Raw genomic sequence first — 24,618 nt, 5'->3', positions numbered from 1 at the left:
CTGTGGTTACAACTCGGATCATAAACTTGTAACGATATCCTTCTGTTGTTACAACTCGGATCATAAACTTGTAACGATATCCTTCTGTGGTTACAACTCGGATCATAAACTTGTAACGATATCCTTCTGTTGTTACAACTCGGATCATAAACTTGTAACGATATCCTTCTGTGGTTACAACTCGGATCATAAACTTGTAACGATATCCTTCTGTGGTTACAACTCTGAGCGTTAACCTGAGATTCATCAGAAAATTAGGAGTACTTCCATATCATAGATAACCCCGTTTCTTTTATCAGTTTTGTTCATTTAAAACGAAATTCAGTCATATTGACGTATTTACCAAGGCCTCCCTTTTCTAAGTACATTTTCTTTGCTAATAAAGAAAATGAAAAGTAATTTCTTGATTTTACCTGGGCTCCAGCCCCATCACCTCCTGTTGCTAACGCTACTCTCGCGAAGGCAAGGGAAGCTGTTAGGCATGATGAAAAGGATAAAAAAAAAAAAAGTATACAGGTGTTTGTAGTAAACAACCTCACCACCCCACCGCTCGACGCATCCCCCCCCACCCCCCTCCAACCCGGAGGGAAGACCTGACCAGCGCGGCCGCCTGCCGCCACAACCCCGCCGAACAAAAGTAAAAGTTAGCAGCGAGGGAAGATGCACGACTGAAGAAGACCCGAGGGTTGAAGATGCCACCACCCCCACCGCCGCCCCGTCCCGTCACCGCCCCTCTACTCCAAGGCCATCAACTTCCCCCTCCCCACCCATCCTTCCAAACCCCTCCTCTTCTTCTTCTTCTTCTTCCTCCTCCTCCTCCTCCTCCTCCTCCTCCTCCTCTTCGTCAATCGTCCCGACCCACGGCCGCGACTCCGGCTTCCGACTCGGGTACAGTAAGGTATGAGTGATACACCTGTGTCTGTCTGTCTGTCTGTCTGTGTGTGTGTGTGTGTTTTATTGCATTATTATCTAGGTTTATATTTGCATATTCGCTTAATCTCGTCAGGATGTTGTAGTCGACATTTTTTGTGTGTATAACATTATACCAGAATATATGTATAAAGGAATATGTGTATCAGAAGAAATGGTGAGAAACTCCAAGCTGCAAACTTGCTCAAGGAGGAAGTGGGCTACACTCGGATACTGTGATCTGTGGTATCGTTTTATCAGAGAGAGAAAGAAGACAAGATAGAAAGAGACAAGGTAGAAGGAAAGGAAGAGAGGGAGAACGAAAGACAGATCTTCCTCTTCAAGAGTTGACAGTGAAAAACAAACTTTTAAAGCCATAACCCAAACAGCGCTCCAGCTTTATTCACACTTAGTGTATATATATATATATATATATATATATATATATATATATATATATATATATATATATATACTCCCAGGGGTAGCTGATCACCATAACCGGCCATATCCGAGGAAAGCAAGTGCACAAAAGGTAAACAGAATCACTCACTCCCACACAGTCTGAATCACAACTCTCTAAACACACATAGAAACTCCGTCGAGAATTCGTGTACCAGACGAGGGATATCACACTGCCTGATGCTGGGTTTAAGCAGATGGGATCATCAGCGGATGAATGTAAACACGAAGAGGACCCGGGGGGGGGGGGGGGGCTGTTTGCAGGCAACTAATTCATGTGTGATAAAACTCGACAGCCGTCATAGTAGTACTTGATGTGACTTCTCACGATGGGTAGGTCATTTGAAGTCTTTTGAGTTCCCTGACGGGAAGTTGAGTATTTGAAATTTCTGTTGCGTTCAGAAAAACTGGACAGGCCCTTCTTGTTCGCTCATCATTACGTGAGAGAAACCGTAGATTATTTTTTTTTCTGTAGGTGTTTCATCTGTCGTTCGGATCCGGGAGGTGTCCTGTTTACCTCCAGTGTTATCCGTAATTTCCTCCTGTATCCGACCGTCTTATCCTTGAAACAGTGAAGCAAACAATGAACTTGACTTCAGGTAGGAACCTCAAGCGTACGACAGAGGTCTACGGGAACCCGCAGCCATGGTTGATGCAGCTTAACACCATCCCTTTGAGAACGAGTGGACGACTCCTTCCTTGTGACGGCCCGACCTTTGATCATACTCTGATGGTCCACGTCTGGCACCAGATCTTAATTTTCAAAAGATTTACCGGCGTGCTGCAGTATATATATATATATATATATATATATATATATATATATATATATATATATATATATATATATATATATATATATATATATATATATATAATCCCTGGGGATAGGGGATTAAGAATACTTCCCACGTATTCCATGCGTGTCGTAGAAGGCGACTAAAAGGGGAGGGAGCAGGAGGCTGGAAATCCTCCCCTCTCGTTTTTTTTTTTTTTTTTAATTTTCCAAAAGAAGGAACAGAGGGGGCCCAGGTGAGGATATTCCACAAAGGCCCAGTCCTCTGTTCTTAACGCTACCTCGCTAACGCGGGAAATGGCGAATAGTTTAAAAGAAAAGAAAGAATATATATATATATATATATATATATATATATATATATATATATATATATATATATATATATATATATATATATATCCAGTTTGTAAGTACAGGCCTTATGTGCTGTTTCTTACACAGGTGTAAATACGGTCAGTGTATTGAACCTTTTCCAGCTGTACGGCGGGAGGGAGAGAGTCCTGCACTCGTCGCTCCACATCTCTTGCCTGGACCTTGCTGACCCCTGTGCGCTCCACCCTTCTCCCCACCACCATGCAGTGTGATCCCCGGGGGGGAACACACCTGCTCCTCAGTCATGCCACGTTGGGAAGACAGTGCTACACCACGCGAACCGTGTCCCCTGGCGGACCAGACGAGATGGACGATCTTCCCAAGGCAGGATCATACCGCGAGAACCATAAGACAACATTCTCGTCTTGTTCGAGACTAAAAGTCTTGTTTCCCAGAACTGAGATTACTCAGGACTCTAATCTTTGGTTTTGATGAATGTCTGACCCCCACACGGGAGAGTAAAATACTTGTTAATGTTTTTATTGATTTATATTTATTCTTATTTCTTCCACGATACATCATTTATCATGCCTATCAGTATATCTTAGACAAATAATATGAGCAGAATATATATATATATATATATATATATATATATATATATATATATATATATATATATATATATATATATATATATATATATGACTTATTTTACAAAAAAAATCATTGTCAAATGGCAATCTCCTAGTCTGATGTAGATGTATTTTTGATGCCGTGTGTGCGACATCGCTGGGTCGATGCTGTAAAGAATCAGTGTCATTCTTCGTGCTAGAATCACCATAACACCCATCGTCTGTAGGATGGTACGGCACGCTGATGCCATCACAAGTGTTGTTGCTGGACGTCTTTCATCACTGATCACCTCTCGACCCGCCATTTCATCACAGACTATCTCCAAGCAACCAACTGCATCATTCTAGCGTGAACATCTCAAGTCCACCTCATCACCACCAACTTCTCCATCCACCACAGTCACCGCTCCCTCTCTCCACCGCTTGCTTCAAGGGGAGGGGGAGGTGAGGGATGTTCAGAGGTGCTCACAGATGAAGGCGGGAGCCTGGCTGGTTTCCGTCCCTTGGTTGAGGTAGAGACGACCGTGAGTACCGTCGGCTGGTACCAGAACAAGGAAGGCTTCCTCTTGGGTTACCTTGGGATGGGAGGGCACCCACCTGTAAGGACACGAGGAGTGGTCAGTCACAGCAGCGGTTCATTCCATGATTCAGAGGTATACAAGGCACGGCACGAGACATCGTCTTTCTTGGAAAGCAAATCAGTAAACACGTACGACGACCTGGAAAGACTTATAGGAACGTGAAGATGAGGGTTTCTTACATGAATGATGGAAATCACACTGGGAAGACAAGTAATGAAGACCTCTTATACCTGTCATCTTAATGACAGTGTAGAGGACAAGATACATAATTTCTTACAGCCATACCCGAGGCACGGAGACACCAAGAGGACCGAGTGAGTTTATCTTTCATAACTAAAATCATACAAAGAAAATGGATCCATTTATCTTAAAGGAGTGATTCTGAGAAGACACATTAGGAAGAGCCAATAGGTGGAATAAGGTAGTTAGTCTACAGGAATTAACTTGAGGTAGAGCACCAACGGATGGCTCAGGCATTGTCTTACGTGTTAGAATTCAAGTTTATTCGGTGGTCGTTGACCCATCGCCACTCCCCGTTGACCGTGCGACCTCCCACCCAGTAGTAGTATCCTCCCGTGGCTGCAAGTAGGAAAATGAACCTCATGAGAATAGTTATGATGATGATGATTAGTGATGATCATAATGATGATCATGAGAACAGTTATAGTGATGATAGTAATGACAACGATTGATAATAGTAATGATAAGCTCGGTAGTGATAGATAGGTCATCACGAGGAGGGTAGACTACCGCAGGACGCTGGAGGTACGCACATGAGACGGCCTTGTGGATGTAGTCCGTGAGGTGGATCAGCAAGTCTGGATCTTCCAGGACGATGAGGTCAGCGCCCAGGGCTTGGCACCTCTCCCTCGCCTCCTTCCACGGGATGGGGAACTTGCCGGAGAAAATGGGACCTGCCTGCTATCTCAACCGTCAGACACTTGCCACTGAGCCCCACGAAGCCATCCTTGCAGCCTTTTGAGGAGAGAGAGAGAGAAGGAATCGGTGAGTATTCCTTCGTTGGCATTACCGTCTGATGTGATTCAAGAGCAAGACTTCCGTGACACCGGTGTGTACTTCATATGAATATTGCAGTCTCAAGTCAGTTCATAAACTGGGTGTTTGCGTTGCCATATGAAACAAGAAAATAAAGATAGATTTCTCTGTCGTCTTTCCAGTCGCATGGAAGGCGACCAATGAATTTTCATCAGTTGTCATGATGATCAAGTTGAAGGTTTACGGTGTCACAAACGTGAGAACTCATATTTCAACATCAACCTGTCAGTATCATTACAGAGGGGCTCCAAGCCTTCACACCATATTCACAAGTAATATATATATATATATATATATATATATATATATATATACTGACCTTGACCTTGAGCCCCAGGCAGAGCCACTCCCACTACCATAAGCAGTGCAAAGAGAGACTTCATCTTAACCACGCGTTTTGGACGACGTCAACCTCTCGCCAAGCAGAGCTGAGCAGCTGGTGTCGACTCAGAGCTGAGTAGTGAGATGGCCAGCCGCCGCCGCGCCCTTTTATAGTCCCAGATATGTTTTTTCCTGACTAACGTCATCAGGGCGTTACTCGGAATAATGTTGCTCTCCCGTGAATATACGTTACATGATTTCTTTTGTATGGTGTATATATATATATATATATATATATATATATATATATATATATATATATATATATATATATATAATGTAATTTGTCAGCTAAGAAAAGTTATTTCCAAGTGAAGTCAGTATTATGATTAGAAACGAAAACATAAAGAAGTTTCCCGAGTGGACCAACTTACCTCCTCCCTCCTACCCGGGACCAGACACACACACACACACACACTCCTGAACTCTGGAGGTAAACCTGTCGTAATAACCACACCCAGAATGCTTCCTCGCCGGCTGTTACTAAGGGAGGCAGGAGACTGATTCGCCCGACGCCTCGCCATTACCACACCCTCAGGTCCTGTTTGAGTACGAGGTCCTCCTCCACCGTCTGCAGGACCCGCGATCCTGAGGGAAAGGCAGACGAAGGTACAGATGCCACTGGTTTCCATTTGTCTCCAGGATGTACATGGGTGGTGCCTCGTTCCTGACCGGTCTCTCATACTCTGGGTAAACCATGAGCGACCGTACCAGCTCCACTGAATTTAACTGGGTCTAGTGACAGACATCTTCCTGGCACCAGAGCCGTCGTGTTGCTGGAATATATGATCCAATTCAGCTAGTTTTTCCCATTGTTCCTTTGCCGATGTATTTTCCTGGTTGATACCAGAAACGGTAAAGTAATTTGCCCGTGACGAAGAACCTTTGTTGTGAGTGTTGTCATTGATATCGTTCAGCATTCATGTTTTCAGCATCTTATTCAGTGCCCCAACGCAAGAACGAGTGATACATTTTGGTCGTGTCCGGGAGGAGAACAGAGGACCGCACCTAAGTTTCTGGACTCGTGGAAGCTACGGTAAGACGTAGACACCTCCAGGAGGAGGGGAAGAAAAAGGAAGAGGAAACCCGGTTTTCCAGAGGGACGTTGCTCTCAGGTGCAAGTTGCTCGAAGGAAGGAGGACCCCGAGACGGACGAACCGGTAAGACACGCCGGGCGGGACCTTTACATAATTACACAGCGGACGATGATCGTGACCACATTCTCTCTCTCTCTCTCTCTCTCTCTCTCTCTCTCTCTCTCTCTCTCTCTCTCTCTCTCTCTCTCTCTATCTATCTATCTATCTCTACATTATTTTGGCCTGTCTTTCATAGAAATGTGTTAGGTTGATAGAGCACGATCATCCACTCCTAAATCCCCAGCTGCTTAACATTCGACGATTTAAATGCACACGAGACAATTCATACAGTTTTTTTCCGTTTTTTTTTTCTCCCCTTGTGAATTTAACAAACTCTGTCACACATCCGTCCCTTCGCTCTTCTTGTGGCTAGGCCGTCTGATCCTCTTTTTTTTCTTCTTTTTTGTTAAGCCCCATCCATTTTTTGTCTTTGTATGATTCCACATTTTAACAACACCCTCATCGGCAAAAACAGTTTTATTCGACCTTTGGTCATTTGAGATTACCGTCCATCTCCAGAGGTTTTATTTCCCTGTTTGTAAAATCAGACAGAAAAGTATAGTTCATTTCTTCAACTGTTTCTCGTCCGTAATTCAGCCTCAGATTCAACCGATGTTCGTGTGCCAATCAGTCTTCAACATTCAGCCTGTCTCACTTGAAACCGCAGTCCACTTTCTTGTCATACTAAATGTTACAACTGCTTCTTGCTCTTTCTATCCTTCACTTTTCCAGTCCACACCTGATTCATTTTTGAATAACCTTTACCTTTGGTATTCTTCACCTTTTCCATAACAAGTTTTTACTTTTTCGTTTCTCATCCTCCCTTGTCAACCATATTCTGTTACCTTAAATACTGAGAAAGATGATATTACATTCCTTTTTGGCCAAGAGTAATGAGATTATTTTTCTGTACCAACGACTTCCAGGGATAGGAAACTCACAGGTATAGTACTTTTAGCTTCCAGTCCTATGTCGTAAAACCTTCATCGCGATGGCGTGCACAGGATAGCGTCACTGGAAGACATGCAGAGCAGCGGGTAGAGACGCAGTCTACAGTACGAACAGTTCCAGATGTAGAGGAACATAAGCAAGTCAAAGAAGTGGTACAGCAAGACCCGACCCCCCCCTGGAAAAGACCTGTTGTAGTCAGTCAGTAACATCAGATGAGGGTCTCCTGTTAAGGATACGATCCACTCAGATGATGAGTGGCTGTGGCTATCTTATTACGCGTCGGGCACAAGACCTGACTGACTCTACAACCCTCACAGGATTAATGTCTAGTAATGAGGAGACCATCATGAGGGTGAGATTTTTTTTATTCTAGTGTGTGATAGGCAGATCAACTGCTGTGGGGTCGTTATCCTAGATCATCTAGATGTGAGGGGGTGGGAGGGCACTAGATGTGGTGCAACCAGTTCAGCGTTTGTTTGTTTGTTTGTTTGTTTTTTTGTGGGGAGGTTGGGTTTCCGTGAGCAGAAGTTCGGGCAAAAGAGAGAGAGGGAGGCAGGGAAGGAATCAGGAGCGAGGGGCACAGGAAGGTCCTCACTTAGGATTCTGCAGTTTCTGGTTCATAAACCTCGCCGAACCCGGCGTTGCTGATGTCGTACAACGACGGGGCGTCCTCGCACGGGTACGCGTCGTAACGGGTGTCGCATGTCAGGGATCTCTGGCTGAAGATAGTGAAGTTGTTGCACATAAAGGAGTACTGGGCGGTTCGAAGGACGCCCCCGTATTCGTCGACGACTGGTAGGCAGATGTGGTACACCTCACAGTTGTTGTCCACGTCGGCGTAGTAGCCGTAGTTGCGTCCCTCGCAGGTGAAGGAGGTGACGAGGGGGTTCGTCAGCGTGTTCTCGTAGTCGACTGGGAGCTCCCAGGCGAATTGGGCCAAGGCCACAGCGGCCACGGTGAGGAGGAGGGCGACCAGGCGCTGCATGGTGACCAGGACGCTGCAAGAGGACACGGTACAGTCATCAGTCATGTTATCATGGCATGTGTTACCTACCTCAATCTTGATGGACACTGGATGACTCCGTTATACACAAGAAATAACACCAGTATGTAGAACTGACAACACCGGCGTACGGCACTAATAACATCGTTATATAACAATAATGACGCTTCTCCTACAACACTAACACACGCCCAAACAAAGAACACTTCTGAAAAAGGGTGGAGGAAAAAGGGGCTTAGGCTCCTGGAGGTATGAAGGAGAGTGTGGCGAAAAAAAAGACGAAAAAGAAAAAAAGATGGTCAGTGTTGGAGGGGGCCAACGATGGGCACGTCTGAAGATGCAGTAGTTCCCCCGACGGTGTCGTGTGGGCGTGAGTCCTGGGCCTGGAATGCCAAAGAAATGGGAAAAGTGTGGATATGCTGGAACGTGATTGCCCGAGGACTGTGATGTGACGTGAGGCTGGTTGATCGTGTTAGGAACAAGTGGACGAGAGAGAAGGGGTGTGGGAAATTAGCACAATCTGATGCCTAAAGGGTCGACCAAAGCGCGTGGCTATGGTTCACTCATATGGAGAGGACAGGTGAAGGGAGACCGGCTGAAGAGGATCTGCGAGTCAAAAGTGGTGGAGGTAAAGGAGCTCAAACAGGGAATATGAAATAATGATTATTATTAATATTATTATCAATGTTTTTATCATTATCACTATTATTAATATTATTATCATTATTATTATTATTATTATTATTATTATTATTATTATTATTATTATTTTACTATTATTATTTTATTATTATCATTATCATGTTCATCATACATTCAGGTAACCTACCCCACCACTTACCTCCATTTACCCCATCACTTGCCCTCACTTACCCCATCGCTTGTTACCCACTACAACCAACACATACAAGCGATGCCACACATGAAGGCTTAGAAGACATCACTATTATCACAACTACTGAGACAAACAACGAGAGATTTGCACCCTTTTTTTTTTTAACTCCAAAACAATACAAACACTGTCATACATCAAACAGATAGATGAAAAGATGACTCAATTTGCCACAGTTTAGTCATAGATTACAAAACTGTCTTTGGAAACAATGCTTTGTCTTATTCACGTAATCATCTGTGACACACGATATTACACAATCCTCCCATCGAGACAGTTGTCCTGTGTGAGAGACAGGATGACAAAGAGACAGCTGCTTACCTGTTGGGCGAAGATGACCGAATGTTGTCCTGTGCGAGGCCGCACCGTCTTATATATATACTCCTCCGGTCATCTATGTCGAGGATGTCCGCCGGGTGAAGGTGGTATTAACATGGCTCTCAGATACATGCTTGCTGGGTGAAGAGATCCCGTTGCTTCAAGGTCCGTCTCCTTCAGTAGTCACACACGGCGTCCAAGATCTGGTCACGGGACGGGTCACCACCACCAGTGAGTGAGAGAGAGAAATAGAGAGAATTTTCATGTTTTTATTTAGTTCATAAATTAAATATAAGACTCTATTATTATTATTATCATTATTATTATTATTATTATTATTATTATTATTATTATCATTATCATTATTATTATTATTATTATTATTATTATTATTGGTTGTTGTTGTTGTAATAGAAGTAGTAGTAGTAGTAGCATCATATTCTGTCCTCCAGCAGCAATGTAGAACACTCCAGAGGACAATTTCTGGCAATTTATCTTACTTGAAGACGAGTCGTGTAAAGGACAGTGTTTTTCTTATTTTTTTTTTTTAACTAAGGTCGAAGGGGTCAGATGTGCAATGAGGACAGAGTGTCATGACCTGGCCTGACGACCTCAAGTAAGAGAGGGGAAAGAGAAAGAAAATCAAACCCAGAGTGGCCAGAGGTCGAAGGGAGAGCGTGTTCTCAACCACGTACAATAAAACCCGAGTTAAACCACCGCGAGACTTACTGTATGCAGATGAGGTTTAGTTATGCAGCGTCCTCCCGCACTCCATGATGTGGCTCATGCCTTGTGGCCCTTGGCTACCATTTGAGACCACCAATTATATTTTGTTTAATTTTCTACCTTGATTTCTGTCAACGCATCGATGGCTCACGTGACATCAGACCCTGGGCGAAATTTCCACGGCGGTAGTTTAGCCTTGAGATCCAAGTTGCTTAAAAATGGAATAGGAACAGGTGCCAAAGCAACGTAGGGGAGGCGTGAGGAGGTCCTGTTTGCAGCCAGTGTGGTGATGCCTGGCGAGATCATCCTTGGCAGAGGGTGAGTTACCAGTCGCTAAAATCATCCTGGGACTTTTTATTTTATTTCGATTTTCCACCACTATTGTCTGCCATCATCATTCCCATAACCACCGCTATTATATCGTTACAGTTGTCCTATCTTCACACCGTAGCGCCACCGTCACTGCCATCATCACCTTCACTGTGGTCATGACTGTCATCTTCGTCATTATCATCGACGTGGCGACCATAAAGGTTTTCCGAAATCGCGTTGGACGCGTGCCAGTGTTTTTTTTGTTTTTTTTTCGGGGACGAACAGTAATGCCATCACGAACTGGAGGTGGTGTTGCCGTTGAGTGGGCGAGGGTTGTTGTTGTTGTTGTTGTTGTTGAGAAGGCACCACGATGATGATGATGATGACACACTGACCTGTGGGCGTCTAGCTGCACCGTCATAACCTCGACCACCGTCTGTGAACATCGTGATCGCGGAGATGGTTTTCGTCGTCAATCCGGCAGTTCTGCTCCAACCAACGAGTACTGACTGACTCTTGTTTAGCGCTTCCGCACACTCCTACAGTAGACGGTGGGCAGGGAGTGAAACAAGAAATGGTAAATGCAATGTGTGTTGCAGATGCGTCTAAATCATACACGAAATTGACCAGATCTTCAACGTTTGTCTTGTTATTCAACAACAACCGTCCCCTCTTGAGTTCTGAGTTGTTGATATCTGTTCCTTTCCAGTCTGTTTGCTTCTCATGAATATGCACAACAAATTCCGATCATATTGTCTGCTTTTTCCATGTTTTATAACTGTGGTCTTCCCTCTTTATCCTGAGTGTAGTCATTTCTTGCTTTATATATATATATATATATATATATATATATATATATATATATATATATATATATATATATATATATATATATATATATATATATATTTCATATAGTGGGTTGGCTCCTGTGCTGTCCTGCATCTCCGCAGAACCTGTTTATTTCCCTCGACCTCTGACGTCTGTTGACACACACACACACACACTCTCTCTCTCTCTCTCTCTCTCTCTCTCTCTCTCTCTCTCTCTCTCTCTCTCTCTCTCTCTCTCTCTCTCTCTCTCTCTCTCTCTCCACTGGCATCCACTCACCACCTCCTTCGGTGCACTCTTCACAAAGTCTTGTAATATCTGATCAGACTCTGGCTGTAAGGGAAGAACGAGCCTTTTATTAGAAAAGGAAGTCATCAGGTTGATGACAGAGGATGGAAAAGAAGAAAAGGAGACAGACGAAAGCAGAGAAGGCGTTGCAAGATGCCAACAATGAAATGGGGAGGAAGAAAGAGAAGGTAGAAGTAGAACTCAATGACGAATGGAAACATTCGAAAGCAAAAACGAGAAAAAAGAAAAAGAAAGAAGAGAGAAGTATGGACAACTCACTGATTCACAAACCCACAGTTCCACACTAGGAGTTCCAGGCTACTACGGAGATCTGGCCCGGAAGTTTGACCATGACTGTACGTCACTGTTGCTGACAGGAAGTTGTAGATACGTAGCAACGTTCAAATTGTCCATACTACCGCTCCTCCTCCTCCTCCTCCTCCTCCTCCCCTTCCCCTCCTCCTCCTCCTCCTCCTCCTCCTCCTCCCCTTCCCCCTCCTCCTCCCCTTCCCCCTCCTCCTCCTCCTCCTCCTCCTCCTCCTCCTCCTCCTTAATCAAAACGTTAATATCAAATATGTCTGAAGTCGTGTAGGTGGAAGTGGATTCTCAGTGGTTGTTGCCGTTTTCTTTCTAGTGTGAGTTCACTGTAGATTATTGATACTCGTCAGACCGCGTTTCGTTTTTGTTTATCGTATAGCTGTTCGCTGCATGACCTTCATGACGTTAGGCTCACCTGTGCATGACTCGTTTCTTTTTCCCTTCATGTCACATGCCCCTCCCCTGCATGATCTACCCCCCCCCCCCCCCTTCCTTCCCCTACTTTGTTTTACATGACTTCCCTCCCTTCTCTTCCTTCCCCTACCCTCCCCCCACCCCTGTCCCATGCACCACCAACCCCCCATACAGACATGTCCTCGTGTGCCCAGCCTCCTCCTCACCCGTCTCTCAGCCTCACCTACCGCCTCGAATTGAGCTTGGCGTTGACACGCCCACTTCCTCTGACGTATTGCTCTAACCCACGGTCATGGGAGGACAGACAGGACTTGCAGCCCGGAGCGGAGGGACAGCAGTTGAGACGGCCTGTTGACCTCCACTCCCCACACACACACACACACACACACACACACACACACACACGATGTGGACAGAATATCAATGTCTTATGAACTAGAGGAACGTACATCAGCAAAATAAGACATACATTCAATTTAGATGCTGTTATCTTTATTAAATAACATTTTTTTTCTTTTTTTACATTGAACATCTCACATACAATTGAACAACAGTGTTTGAAAAAGAAAAGTTATGTTTAGCTGGTCATGTCTCATCTGATTCGCTAGTGTGATGCGTATGCTTGAATTATCTCGTATCTGATCATGGTCAGAGACTGTTAGAGAGGTCTCGCCCTTGTAAGGTTGTGCTGGAGAGAGACTGGTCTCTTGTCTCCCGTGAATTAGATGATCTCTCCTCTACTGTCTCTTCCCATGTTGACCTTCCAGTGTTTTCCCATCACCCTTGAATGACGATGGCTCACATATGTCTCTCGTTTCCCCTTTGGTGAGAGACGTCACGTAAGAGCTCTCAGGCATGTTGTGAGGCGACCTCCCCACCATCATCACATGCATCCACTCCCACCTGCTGGAAGCATCTGCTTGATGAGGTTTATTATTTTGATAACATCATTTCTCTCCCAGGTGTCCAGTCTCTCCCACACTAACAACGGGCACGTCATCATCATCGTCATCATCATCATCATCATCGTCGTCCCCCTTTCCTTCCAGGCCCACCATCCCTCCCCAACTCGATCTAGGATGCCGGACTCTGCTCACAGATGTAGCCGGGCGATACGCTGGTCGCCTTACCGGTGCTCACGTAGTGTCTGTTGTGGGTTTGGTCAGCCGGCACTATCCTTGTGTATCGAATTCCGCTGCCGTCCCTGGGCTCGTTGGGCAACCATCTGAGTCATTACAGGAGACGAGATTATGATGTGGTACAGTGATGTAATATAAAGGTGGGAAACACGATTACATTATTAGCAGATGATAATATTAACAAATAAGGAGTACGGAAATGGAAGAATATATATATAATATGAGAAGCAGACGGAGATGATAAACAAGAGGAAAGAGAAACAGTGGTGGTAATTATAAAGAAGATGCTCATGCATTTTAAGAGGAAACAAGAGGAGATAGAGAGGATCGTATAAAGAAGAAAGATGAGCGAGTAAAGAAAGGGCAAATGATGATGTGACAGTGGTCATGTTGAAGGTGATGAAGATGAAGAGATAATGGTAGGAAAAAAGAAACATAGATAAAAGATAAGAAAATGAAGACTGGCGAAGATTAGAAAGGAGACAAAGAATGAGGAAGATGTGGAAGACGATCAGAGATGGATCTAAAATGAGGACGAAGAAGAAGAAGAAGAAAAAGATATTCGCGAAAATAAAGCAGAAAAAAAGTGAGATGAATTGATGTGTAAAGGGAGAGGAGGAGACATGGCCCAAGGAGGAGCGCAGTAACAAGAAAACATAACCCATGCAGAGCCACACTCGGAAAGCACACGAAGAAAATAGGTTACTGGAAGTAGATATGTTGATGAGGTAGACCATTAAACACAGGGGGAACTGGGGTGTGGGAGATAACCACAGCAAGGGAGCAGAAGGGGAAACTTTCCAGCGTTTTACTCACATGTGTGATTTGAGGTCGATGTTTTTGGAGTTGACCCACGTCCAGTCGCCACTTGCCGAGCGTTGTCCACCCACCCAGTACACGTAGCCTGACACTGCTGCAGACACGTGAGGCAATAATCAGTAACAGTGCTGTTAAGGTGTGTACGTTCGATCACTAATAACTTATTGGTGTCTTCGGAGAGCAGACACCGTAGATACAAATACTGTTTTCGTCTTGCTCTGAAGTTGATTTAGGTTCCCTCACGCACACATACAACATTATTCCAGTCTGTTTGTTATCTGTTCTCTCTGTAAGAGGATTTGTCATTACGTACCATCCCACAATTTTCGTTATGTGTTTTAATCTCTGTCCCCTCTTAATGTGTGGGTGTGAGTGTGTGTGTGTGTATGTGTGTGGAAGGGAAGCTCAAGTGACTAAAGTAAACATGGAAGTGTGTGTAAATGTAAGATTTTCTTCACGGTCTCTTTGTGAGTTGAATCGTATTTTCAGTCCTGATCATCTCAAATAAAGAAATCCTGATTCAGACTCGTCTCATAACCCAAGGATGGATTTTAGAGATAGATGACCAACAGCTGTTCCAATCTCTCTCTCTCTCTCTCTCTCTCTCTCTCTCTCTCTCTCTCTCTCTCTCTCTCTCTCTCTCTCTCTCTCTCTCTCTCTCTCTCTCTCTCATACTCACACCACGTACCGTTGCTCTCCTGAGACAGGTAGTATGCGACGGCCTCCATCTTTTCGAGGGAGTCGATCACGACCAGGTCCGCGTTCAGCTTCTGGCATTCCGCGCGAGAGACTGGCCACGTCTGGGGAGCCCCGGGACCGACGACTGGGTCAGAGATCCCCAAGTGGAAACACCAGGTCCCAAGCACAGGCTTGAAGGATGCGCCGCAGTCTGCGGGTCGGGGATAGAGGAGTTGTTGACAAGTTGTTGTGGGGTGTGTGTCCCCCCCTACCCCCCTGGCTCTCAACTACTTACAATACAAGAAATGTTAGGGTTTGTGCTGGTGGTGGTGGTGGTGGTGGGGGGTAATGTTAGTTTGTGATGGCTTTTGAAGCCTGGATGGTAGCGGTTTAAGGTTGTTATGGCTCAGGTAGTTTTGCCATCGCTCCAGAGATAATGTTTGTGATATTTTTTTTCCTGTGCGTGTGTGTCCCTATGTTTGTTTGTGTATCCTCAGACGAGTAAAAATGCAGCGTTATCCAGTGTGTGTGATGGTAAGGTTTGGCACTGTTTACAGCTCGGTGTGGGAGTGGGCGTGGTGGTAGTTCTGGCCGTTTAAAGCGCCGATAGGGGTCAGTTGAATTACTCGGGTTTGTTTATCTAAATTTGAATTGTCAAAAGAGAGTGATATTGTAACTGAAAGGAAAAACAAAGGAAAAAATATATATATATGTATATATTGTATATATTGTAGTGAAGAAATGCTGATTGTCTTCTACACACCAAATGACACTCGAGTTCCATACTTACCTACCTGTGTGTGGGAACTAAGGTTATGCAGGGTAAACGTGGGGCAGAACAGATACCATCTGACCTTACCACGATGGCAACCGGTGCTGCAAGGTCAACAACCATCTGGCGACCTTCCGGCGCCGTAATGGAGTCAACGGACTGACTTACACTGAGAGAGAACGGCGGGTAGTACCGCGCCCAGGAGCAACAATGTGCGGAGAGAAGACATCTTGACCGCTTGCTGCTTCAGTCCAGGAGGTCGAGGAGCAGGTGACGCTGTGGGCAGGAGGCGACCACAGACCTGAGTGTAAGAGCGAAACGCCTCAGCCAGCTCTATATATACCCGAGAGATTTCTTCTTTTTTTTTTTTGTAATTTTCTTTGTTCGTGTATAATGACCGTCAATAACAGATTTTCACACGTCCTCTCAAAATGATACTTCTCGCCTTACAATGCCCGTTATGTTACCAGTGCGGAGAGTGTCATGCGCTATACACGTACTTGGTTTTATCTGTCTTTTGCACGACGGGAGAAACAAGTCAAGTTCACTGTAACGGGGACGAGGTCTTGCGGTAAAAAAGAAAACGGGTGGAGTCACCTTGCTCTTGTACCCTTTGGCTGGACCAAGAGGAGAGAACCTGAGGAAACCGCTCTTAGGACAGGGTATCCGAAGGTTGCAATTCTTCAGATATTGGTGGATTGCAGCAGGGTACTGATCCTAGCCGGTTTTGCCCTCATGGGTGTCCGTCAATTAACCATGTTTCAATACAAATGAATACACGTATGATTGTCTTGGCTCAGTCACTCTGCTCACTAAAGACTTTTCAAACAAACTTTGATTAACTCAGAAGGCAAGACTGAGACGTAGAATATATTTGAAGGTGTGTTGACCACGTCAATAACTTGTTTTAGAGAGCCGTGGAAAGAAATCTTTTTTTTTTTTTTCCCCTACGAAGCTGGAGCTCCCGGGCCAAAGCTTGAGGAGACACTAGGAAAACTTTCTGCCAATCTGGTTACCACCAAGTTCCAAGAAGAGGATGGTCAGGCTGATGAGGTCTCCACACCAACGTAATCCTTCAGGTTTTGCTCGAACAAATTGCTTTCCTCGGGGGTGTTGTATGCCAGTTTGGTGTATCATTACTTCATCTATGTACAGAGTCGGAGGCTGTTACCTTACTGGCCTCTCCCTTGTGTGTTCGAGTGTATTCGTGTGATATGAGCATCTGGCATGCTTAGGGAAATAGGTCTTCGGTATTTTTTCTAACGATCCTCGAACACGAGAGGTACAGTCCTTGACGACGAGAGGTACAACCCTTGGTTGTGATGACCTGTGGCCTGCTACACTCGTTCCCTGCTCTCTTATACCTCATTATTTCTGGTTCATTAGGGTGCTGCCTTCACCTTCGTCACAGCACATATGGAAGTTCCATTGTTAGTTTTGCTTTTATTAAACCAGTCCTCCCTCTTTCTTTACCTTACCTCTGTATTTGAGGCCAGAGATAACGCCCTAAAGTAACAACACCTTCAGAGTATATTTAGCAGAACTTTTCACCACTTTGTCCTGGTTCCTGGCTATTGAATCCTATCTTCCAGTTCATTTCACCGCAGAAATTGTTGGGTTTTGTGTCATTTCCATGACCATATCCGCTATAAATCTTGTTTCGTCTCTTTTCTTTTTCACATCCTCATTTACCACATAAAAAAATAAGTATTACATGATCACTTTCTTCAGTTAGTGTGTGACACAACTATGTTTTTGACATCCATACTGGTGTGTGTGAAGATAGGGTTTCGAGATGATGGTTGGCCAGTTCCTCTGATCCTAGTGTGTCACTGACATTTTCTGTGCACACTGCAAAATCTATTTTCCATAACTCCCTTATCTCTGTCACCAAGAGAATCCAGATTTCCCTATTCTGTGCCTTTATGACTGAATTCCACCATTATGACTGCTGTACCATCCTTTGAGAAGTGCCTGTACCACTACTGCTTTGCGTATCGCCCTGATTGTTCTTTCCTTGCTATTATTGTACATTAGTACTGTATTGCTGAAATTCCCTGGATGATTACGTGGCGTCAACGTCACTATGACACTACTCCCTCTATTTACTTCTTCCCATTACGTGTCTTCCGGATGGAGCAGCTTCCGCTGATCCCTGAAGTGTAAGGTAGTCTCGTATTAGGGCCAGTTCGCCTCCTCGTCTGTAGTTTACCATTGGTTTAACTTTGGTGCTTTTGTCACTGATATGAAAATGTCTGATTGCTTGCGATGGTAGGGGGAGGGATGGTGTTTTGTTGCACCTGGTTATCCTTAATCACTGCAGACGCGTTCCTGGTAACTCCCCTCAAACATTTTAATTTTTCTGAAGTCGTGGCTTTGTTCGTACGTAGCTGAACAAGAAAGCAACACGTGGCGTAACCTTCAGGTGACCGCACACCTTGTGCCGGGGGTTTTGAGGGAGGAGGAGGAGGGAGGGTTAGCTGCTTGCTTTGTGGTTCCGTGAAGAGCTGCTTTTTGTGCTGATCATCCAACTCAGGCGCCCTGCCCGTTTGTAAACGTGTTCAGTCTATCATCTATCCATCTATCTGTCTATTTGTTTATCTCTCTGACTGTCTGTTCCAATAGGTATATTTTTTTTGAAGATAGAATATCATTGTCAGGTCAGTAGAATTAACCCGCTTAAGTCATGGGCCTCGTACCACATGACCCAGCCCAGAGGCGGCAGGCGCCACTTCTTCCTGCCTGCCTCCATCTCCATCATCCGGGAGGGAGACGTGACAAGGAACACGGAGGCAGCGGGGAGGAAGTTGAAGGAACATGGGTTCCTTCGATGTACTACACAGGTGTTGCCGGACTCTGCCTGCGTAGTTAAAGTCATCTTTCGCGAGGCTGCATACCATCGTCAGTTCACGACATAGAGGACAGTCTCGAGGAAAAGAACTTCTAGCTTCAAATGGGGGAGGGATGTCCATCCTGGCCCTGCCACTGATTGCAGCGCAGCCTTTGAGCTGCAGAAGCCCCAGGAAAAGGTGTCTGGGGTCACAGTAGGACCCATTATAAAAGAGGTCCTGGTGTGGTTGAATATATCGTATACACTCGTGTATAGTTCAAGTTTTTAAGACCAAATTTTTAGAAAAGCAAAACAGTAGTGGGGTCGACTTGTACATGGGTAATAGTTTCGTTAGGTTGAAATTCGTGCATGATAGGAAGGGCTAGCAGCAACGCTTAGCTTCAGACCTGAAAAATATTTACCAGTTACCGTAATATCAAGGGCTGCTTAGGAAGAGCCGATGCAAAAGCAAAGCCTCTGCGACCATGGCTCTGCCGTGTCAGCTAGAAGGTACTTGTATTGCGAATCGTTTCCAGTGAAAAGAATGATTTTCCATTACAAGTGTTTTTTACATTGACTCTGCCTCAGTGAATATATTCTCAGAAATTGAATAGTAGTTTCGCTGAAATGTGACGTCATTCAATGTAAAATTGGATGAAGTACATGACGAAAACAAAAGACTTTACATAACCTTCGGAATGTTCAAGAGATGTTTCCCGTTTTTGTTTTTGTTTTATATTTTTTGTTTGAAATACTGTTATATTACAATGATATTCTGTTCATTTTGTGCTTGATATAATACATTCACAGAAAGGTACCGACGTACGTATTACAGTGGAAAGTGGGATAGAATTTTGACGAAAACAATCGACTTTCGCTGTCTTTCGTTGCTCAAAAAGTTTTACCGTATTAGCTTTTCAAATGATTTTCAGTTAAGAAAAAAATATTACGATAATATTCTATCCTAAATGACTTGAGTACATACTTGAATGGTAATATACAATATTTTTGCTGAAATTACCCGCTTTTCAGTGTGAACTGCCGTAATGATAAATGGTAAACAATTTGTCTTAGGCGCTCGGATGTTTCAGGCTCAGCGAACCTTAGTTTATAGGACGTTGTGGTTTTTTTTTCTTTCCTTTTCTTTAATGCGAATTTTATGATATGAGTTTTACATGCCATGAAATATGGTGCTTTATTACCTTGATTTGTTGTTCCATTACCCCCAGAAACTTGGATCGACCTACACACGAGGCATATGATAAATAATTGGCTTCCTGGCCAAAAATCAAGAGTCGACCTATACACGAGGTAGACTTATAGACGAGTATATACGGAATATATATTATGATGTGAGTGACGTATTAGCAAACTCTACTCGGAAGTGTTTAACATTGCAAGCGGGAACTCACCTTCGACGAGGCTGTCGTTGTCGATTAGGAAATAATAGAGCGTCGTTGAGGACTGCCTCGCCTCAAGGAAGCCTTCTAACCCTGCTCCCTCGCGGAATCTATGCTTGAAATCGCAGGGGCCTCTTAAGAGAGGCATCCTAGCGTTACACAATGATGATATCGATGTCCTGGGGGGAGAGACATCACCAAACATCTCCTCCTAAGGGAAGCTGATTATGTCATTCTCATTACGGTGGTGTAAGAAAATATTGCAGACACGAGACAGACTTGAGTGTTACAGTACAGCAAATATTGAAATGAATGAGCGTCGTAATTAGTAATGTATCGTCTTCCAGTTAGTTAATGCAGGAAGCAGTGTCAGCTTTCATAACTGTAGAAACCTGAATCGGTGCCCTGTTCTGCAATGCTTGTGATATTGATGAGCAAAAGCTGATGTTTACGTCCAGTGAGGGCAAGCTGGAACAGGGCAGTAGGCCAGACAGACTAGCTGTACCTTCATGATTTCCGTTACGACCCAACACGACCGACATTCTCAACTCCCTTATAACAAACTAGTGAGCTACTGTGTTCCCCATACCGAGATTACAACCGCAATATATGCAGACTTAAAGGATTACGTGTATATTTAGCCACTATGAGTCAGACTGAACAGTAGTGACTTCATGTAGCAGCCATGTGTCGTTTGATGAAGATTCAGATGCGAACTAGTAAAGATCTGCGACTGTATATAAAGTTAGGATGCAGGGGGCATTGGCCATCACGGCTGCTGGTGTGCCGGGGATCAGGTGCGTGCTGCACTAAGAAGTTAGTGACTGGCTTCAGACACTTGGTTGGTGGTCAAGAGGTGGTGTCTGGTATCCAAGTGCTGGTCGTGGTTAGCAAGTGGGCGTGTCCATAGAAGAATGACCCTCCTCGCTCTGTTCTTCTTCTTAGGCGTGGCCTACCCTAATGTCCCGGCTAGCGGTGAGTGTCTTCATATGTTTATTGTGCGTGTGTGTGTGTGTGTGTGCGCGCGCGCATTTTAATTGTCATGAGGTATTCACGTCACTCTTCTCATTAGCATTAGCACGTCTTCATTACGTCAGTTGGCTCGTCTACCGTCCGACTGCCACTGAAGTAGTCACATCACTGCATCATTACTTACTCTCATGAAAGCATTTGGGGTTGGTGTCCTTAAGAAACTGAAGTAGATTTAAGAAAGGTAACTTAGAGGAAACAGTCCAACTCTCTTCACCCCTCCCCATCAGACTAGTCAATTGAGACTGAAATATACACAGCAGCAATGTAGATTCACCTCACCATATCAGTCATGAAGTAATGAATTAAATACAAAGAATGATCTAGATGTTTATCCTTACTGAGATTGTCATAGCCTCGGAGCCATTAGAGGGAGGCCCAGTGCCTCGTCTGGTCTTGGGAAGTTACGTAAATTCATCAGTAAAAGTTACCAATAGAAACGTCGCGTGGCAGTGACTAGGGGACGCGGCAGAAGGAGATTTGGCCGGTCAGACGCCAGATAGAGTGGTGCACCGCCTCCTCCACAGTCGACGGTGGCTTCCTCAAAGTGGATGTCATCACTCACCGTTCCGTGTCACATGTTAGCAATTCGACCATAATGAGATTGTATTCATTTTGTGGTGTTGAGACACGAGAGCATCGTGGATTATATATTATAACGAAGCCAATTCAACTTCGCGTATCGTCTTGTCACGAGTCATATCCACTTGACTCTCCACCCCCTCAGCCCAGTATGTGAGCAGTCCACCTCCCGAAGAGTCGGAGTGTCCTGTGGACTGGGTGAAGGTAGACGACGCCTGTCTGAGGGCGGAGTTGGCGCAGACGGGAGAAGGACGGGGAGCGCCGGTGACCTGGTCCCAGGCCAGGGTTCTCTGCCAGTCCCTCTACCTGGCGACCGACCTGGCCATCATAAGCGACTCGGAACAACTGGAAGCCTTCTACGACTACGTGGCTGCCACCTTCCCAGGTACCGTAACGGGACTAGTGGTAAACTCGCACGTGCCGCTGTCAGCTGGTGGCGGTACGTGCAGCTTGATTTGAGAAGGCAAATGTTTGTTTACTCACGAAGAAGCGACGGGAGTTGTCAGCTTCTCCGTAGCACAACCCAGGATGTTTTCATTCACTTAAGACTTTTTTTTCAGATCTAGGATTATTCTCGCTTGACTTTTCTTAATCATAGCAAGATAATTCATGTAAAATTACGAGGCATCTGGACAGAAGAGGAGCGGCATAGCTGTTTTGCTCAGTAGAATTCAGGCTAACGAGACATCCATTAGAAAAAGAAAAGGTTCAAAATTGTTTCATATTTGTGTCGACACAAAACAATTGCTATTCAGTCAATGACAGATTAGGATTCTAAAACAATGATAGTCTATATATTGTGTTATATTTCCCATTGAATTTTAAGGAGCTCCTTGCTGAAAATGATCGTGTGGTGTCCAATATTAGTAGTTGATATCGTTCGTTCATGTCTCTCTCTGGCAGATGAGACGTCCATGGGCTGGGTGTACTGGGTCGGGGGATACAAAGTGGACGGCCACCGCTGGCGCTGGATCAACGAAGACGAGATCAATCTCAGGTCTCATATGTAAGACACTCGTGTGGTTCGTGCTAGTTGTCTTCCTCCACACACACACACACACACACACACACACACACACACACACACACACACACACACACACACACACTCACACATTCTTACTGCATACACATGCCTTGCAATTTCTATTCATTTATGCACTTTTTTTTATTCCAAATAAGCCTGGACACCATATGATGACCCCTGTTTCCCTGACGTCTCTCCTTTCCCCCTCCCCCACTTTCCCCCAGGGCAATTGGCAAGTGACCGTTTTTCCTTGGTGCCTCCTCTGGAGGTAGCTGACCCTTGACCTTGTGACCTGTACAATTAACTGACCTTTAAAGTTTTGTGTCACACTTGTAACTTACCGTTAACCTCTGCGGGTAAGTAACTCATGACCTCATGACTTTTGACCTTTTTTTTTCTTTTGCCATTGCAGTTGGCTGCCCTCGGCACCGACGGTTGACAACACGACTGCCAACACCTTACTCGTCCCAGCCAACCAAGAGCACCGCCGGTTTTACCTGAGCCAACAGCTGGAAGGCAGGACCGCCCCGGCTTATGTCTGCCAGATTGCGACAGGTCTCCGACCTTTCCAAGCCTCTTCCAAGATACACAGCGTCTCCCACGAGGTTCCACAAGACCAGACGCCACCAAAGACCTAGTGGCCGTCAGCAATCTTGTTTTATTATTAGGAATATTGAATACTCCGTACAATGGGAAAGGTGTACTGTTATCATTCCCGTTCAGCTTTCTGATATTTTTGATAATATATTATTCGCTTTGAATATATATATGTAGTGATTAAGTAGTGAAGATTGATGTCCTGATAAAAGCAGATGTATGAATGAAATGCAGTGAAAATATCTGCTAAATTTGTTTTAATATCTGAAACACGTTTGGAAAATAATGTAGAGTTTGCGTTCTTGTTTTCTTTTCCTCTTCTTTTCTTTTTTCTTTCCATCTTACCGCTACCATCATTACCTTAATCTTACTAACCACCACATCAGTTCGTCCCACAAACCTCCCATTTTCGTTCAGGGGATGGCATTATAAATAACAGTTTTCTGTCTCTGTGTCTGTGGAAAGGGTCGGCCCCACAAGTGCAGAACTCACTCTCCTTATTGATGTACTAAGGTTATCATAAGGAGGCAGTTAGACACACACACACACACACACACACACACACACACACACACACACACACACACAGGCAGCACGGACCCACATTGCCTCGAATCCGGGGCGTGATAGTCGGTCCACAGCCAGTCCTCAGCTGTTCATCTGCAGATGTGATGATGTTTTCCCGTGATGGTACTGACGTAATCATCCCATTTAGCGTCATCCACGCTTAGCAGTCTAACTCCTTGTACACCGAACAGTTTAAACTGTTCCAAAATAGAGTGGTGTATCGTGTGGTCAGTCACCTTCCTCTGTGTGTCTTTGATGTCCTGCCCTAAATTTTTGGATCGTCTTCGTCTTCGTAGAAGAGATTGGGAAAGGTATGGCTCTGCTATAATGTACGTAGCGTGCGATATGTGGCACTGACCGATAACCGATGCTTGGTTGGCTTGTTTTGGGCTTCAGGCTTATCAACTGCCAGAGTCACTGAGGCCGTCATCGTAAGCTACGTCCAACAACCGAAAAATCTTGAACACCTTCTTCAGCCGTTAAGGATTAATCTAAGGTTGTGTACACTCACACTGAGGATATGGTCCATACCTACACTGTACAGGCGCCTCATAAGTATATTAGGATCAACGCAGGAGAGCTAGTCCTCATAAGCTGCTTAAGGATTTGGATCACATCCGGATTCACGCAGTCAGCCAAACGTACTCACAGTCACATATGAAGACCATGCATTCTTTCCCAGATCATCCATGATTACCTCAACACCCTCAGACTAATTCGATTAGAAGTGAGAAGAATCAATAACATTAAACTTGCTTCCGTAAAGATGAAATGCCATCCATATCTCCCTGATTACAAATGATGAAGAATTTACAAGTTCCAAACGAAAACTCCTCCACGTCAAATATCGTGAA

The 24,618-nt window shown here is 44.7% G+C and overlaps 3 protein-coding genes across 3 annotated transcripts; 1 reads left to right on the top strand and 2 right to left on the bottom strand.

Annotated features, from left to right (window-relative positions):
* Window positions 1-3,018: 3,018 nt before the first annotated feature.
* LOC139767103 (U-scoloptoxin(01)-Cw1a-like) lies at window positions 3,019-9,578 on the bottom strand. The gene is made up of 5 exons (XM_071696088.1): window positions 9,439-9,578; window positions 5,074-8,220; window positions 4,472-4,673; window positions 4,184-4,277; window positions 3,019-3,714 (listed from the first exon to the last, which is right to left on the bottom strand). Exon 2 carries the CDS (start codon window positions 8,205-8,207, stop codon window positions 7,818-7,820), a length of 390 nt encoding a protein of 129 aa, XP_071552189.1. The 5' UTR covers window positions 8,208-8,220; window positions 9,439-9,578; the 3' UTR covers window positions 3,019-3,714; window positions 4,184-4,277; window positions 4,472-4,673; window positions 5,074-7,817.
* Window positions 9,579-12,794: 3,216 nt separating this feature from the next.
* On the bottom strand, window positions 12,795-16,070 carry LOC139767081 (P-selectin-like). Its single transcript, XM_071696052.1, has 4 exons — window positions 15,901-16,070; window positions 14,971-15,171; window positions 14,280-14,376; window positions 12,795-13,549 (listed from the first exon to the last, which is right to left on the bottom strand). The coding sequence occupies exons 1-4, from the start codon at window positions 15,959-15,961 to the stop codon at window positions 13,399-13,401; spliced, it is 510 nt and encodes a 169-aa protein (XP_071552153.1). The 5' UTR covers window positions 15,962-16,070; the 3' UTR covers window positions 12,795-13,398.
* A 5,410-nt stretch (window positions 16,071-21,480) lies between these two features.
* LOC139767153 (uncharacterized) lies at window positions 21,481-24,618 on the top strand. The gene is made up of 3 exons (XM_071696183.1): window positions 21,481-21,958; window positions 22,477-22,579; window positions 23,013-24,618. The coding sequence occupies exons 2-3, from the start codon at window positions 22,488-22,490 to the stop codon at window positions 23,236-23,238; spliced, it is 318 nt and encodes a 105-aa protein (XP_071552284.1). The 5' UTR covers window positions 21,481-21,958; window positions 22,477-22,487; the 3' UTR covers window positions 23,239-24,618.

This window comes from Panulirus ornatus, chromosome 59 (assembly GCF_036320965.1).
Source record: "Panulirus ornatus isolate Po-2019 chromosome 59, ASM3632096v1, whole genome shotgun sequence".
Lineage (NCBI taxonomy): Eukaryota > Metazoa > Arthropoda > Malacostraca > Decapoda > Palinuridae > Panulirus > Panulirus ornatus.
This window is presented reverse-complemented; position numbering and strand designations above follow the sequence as displayed.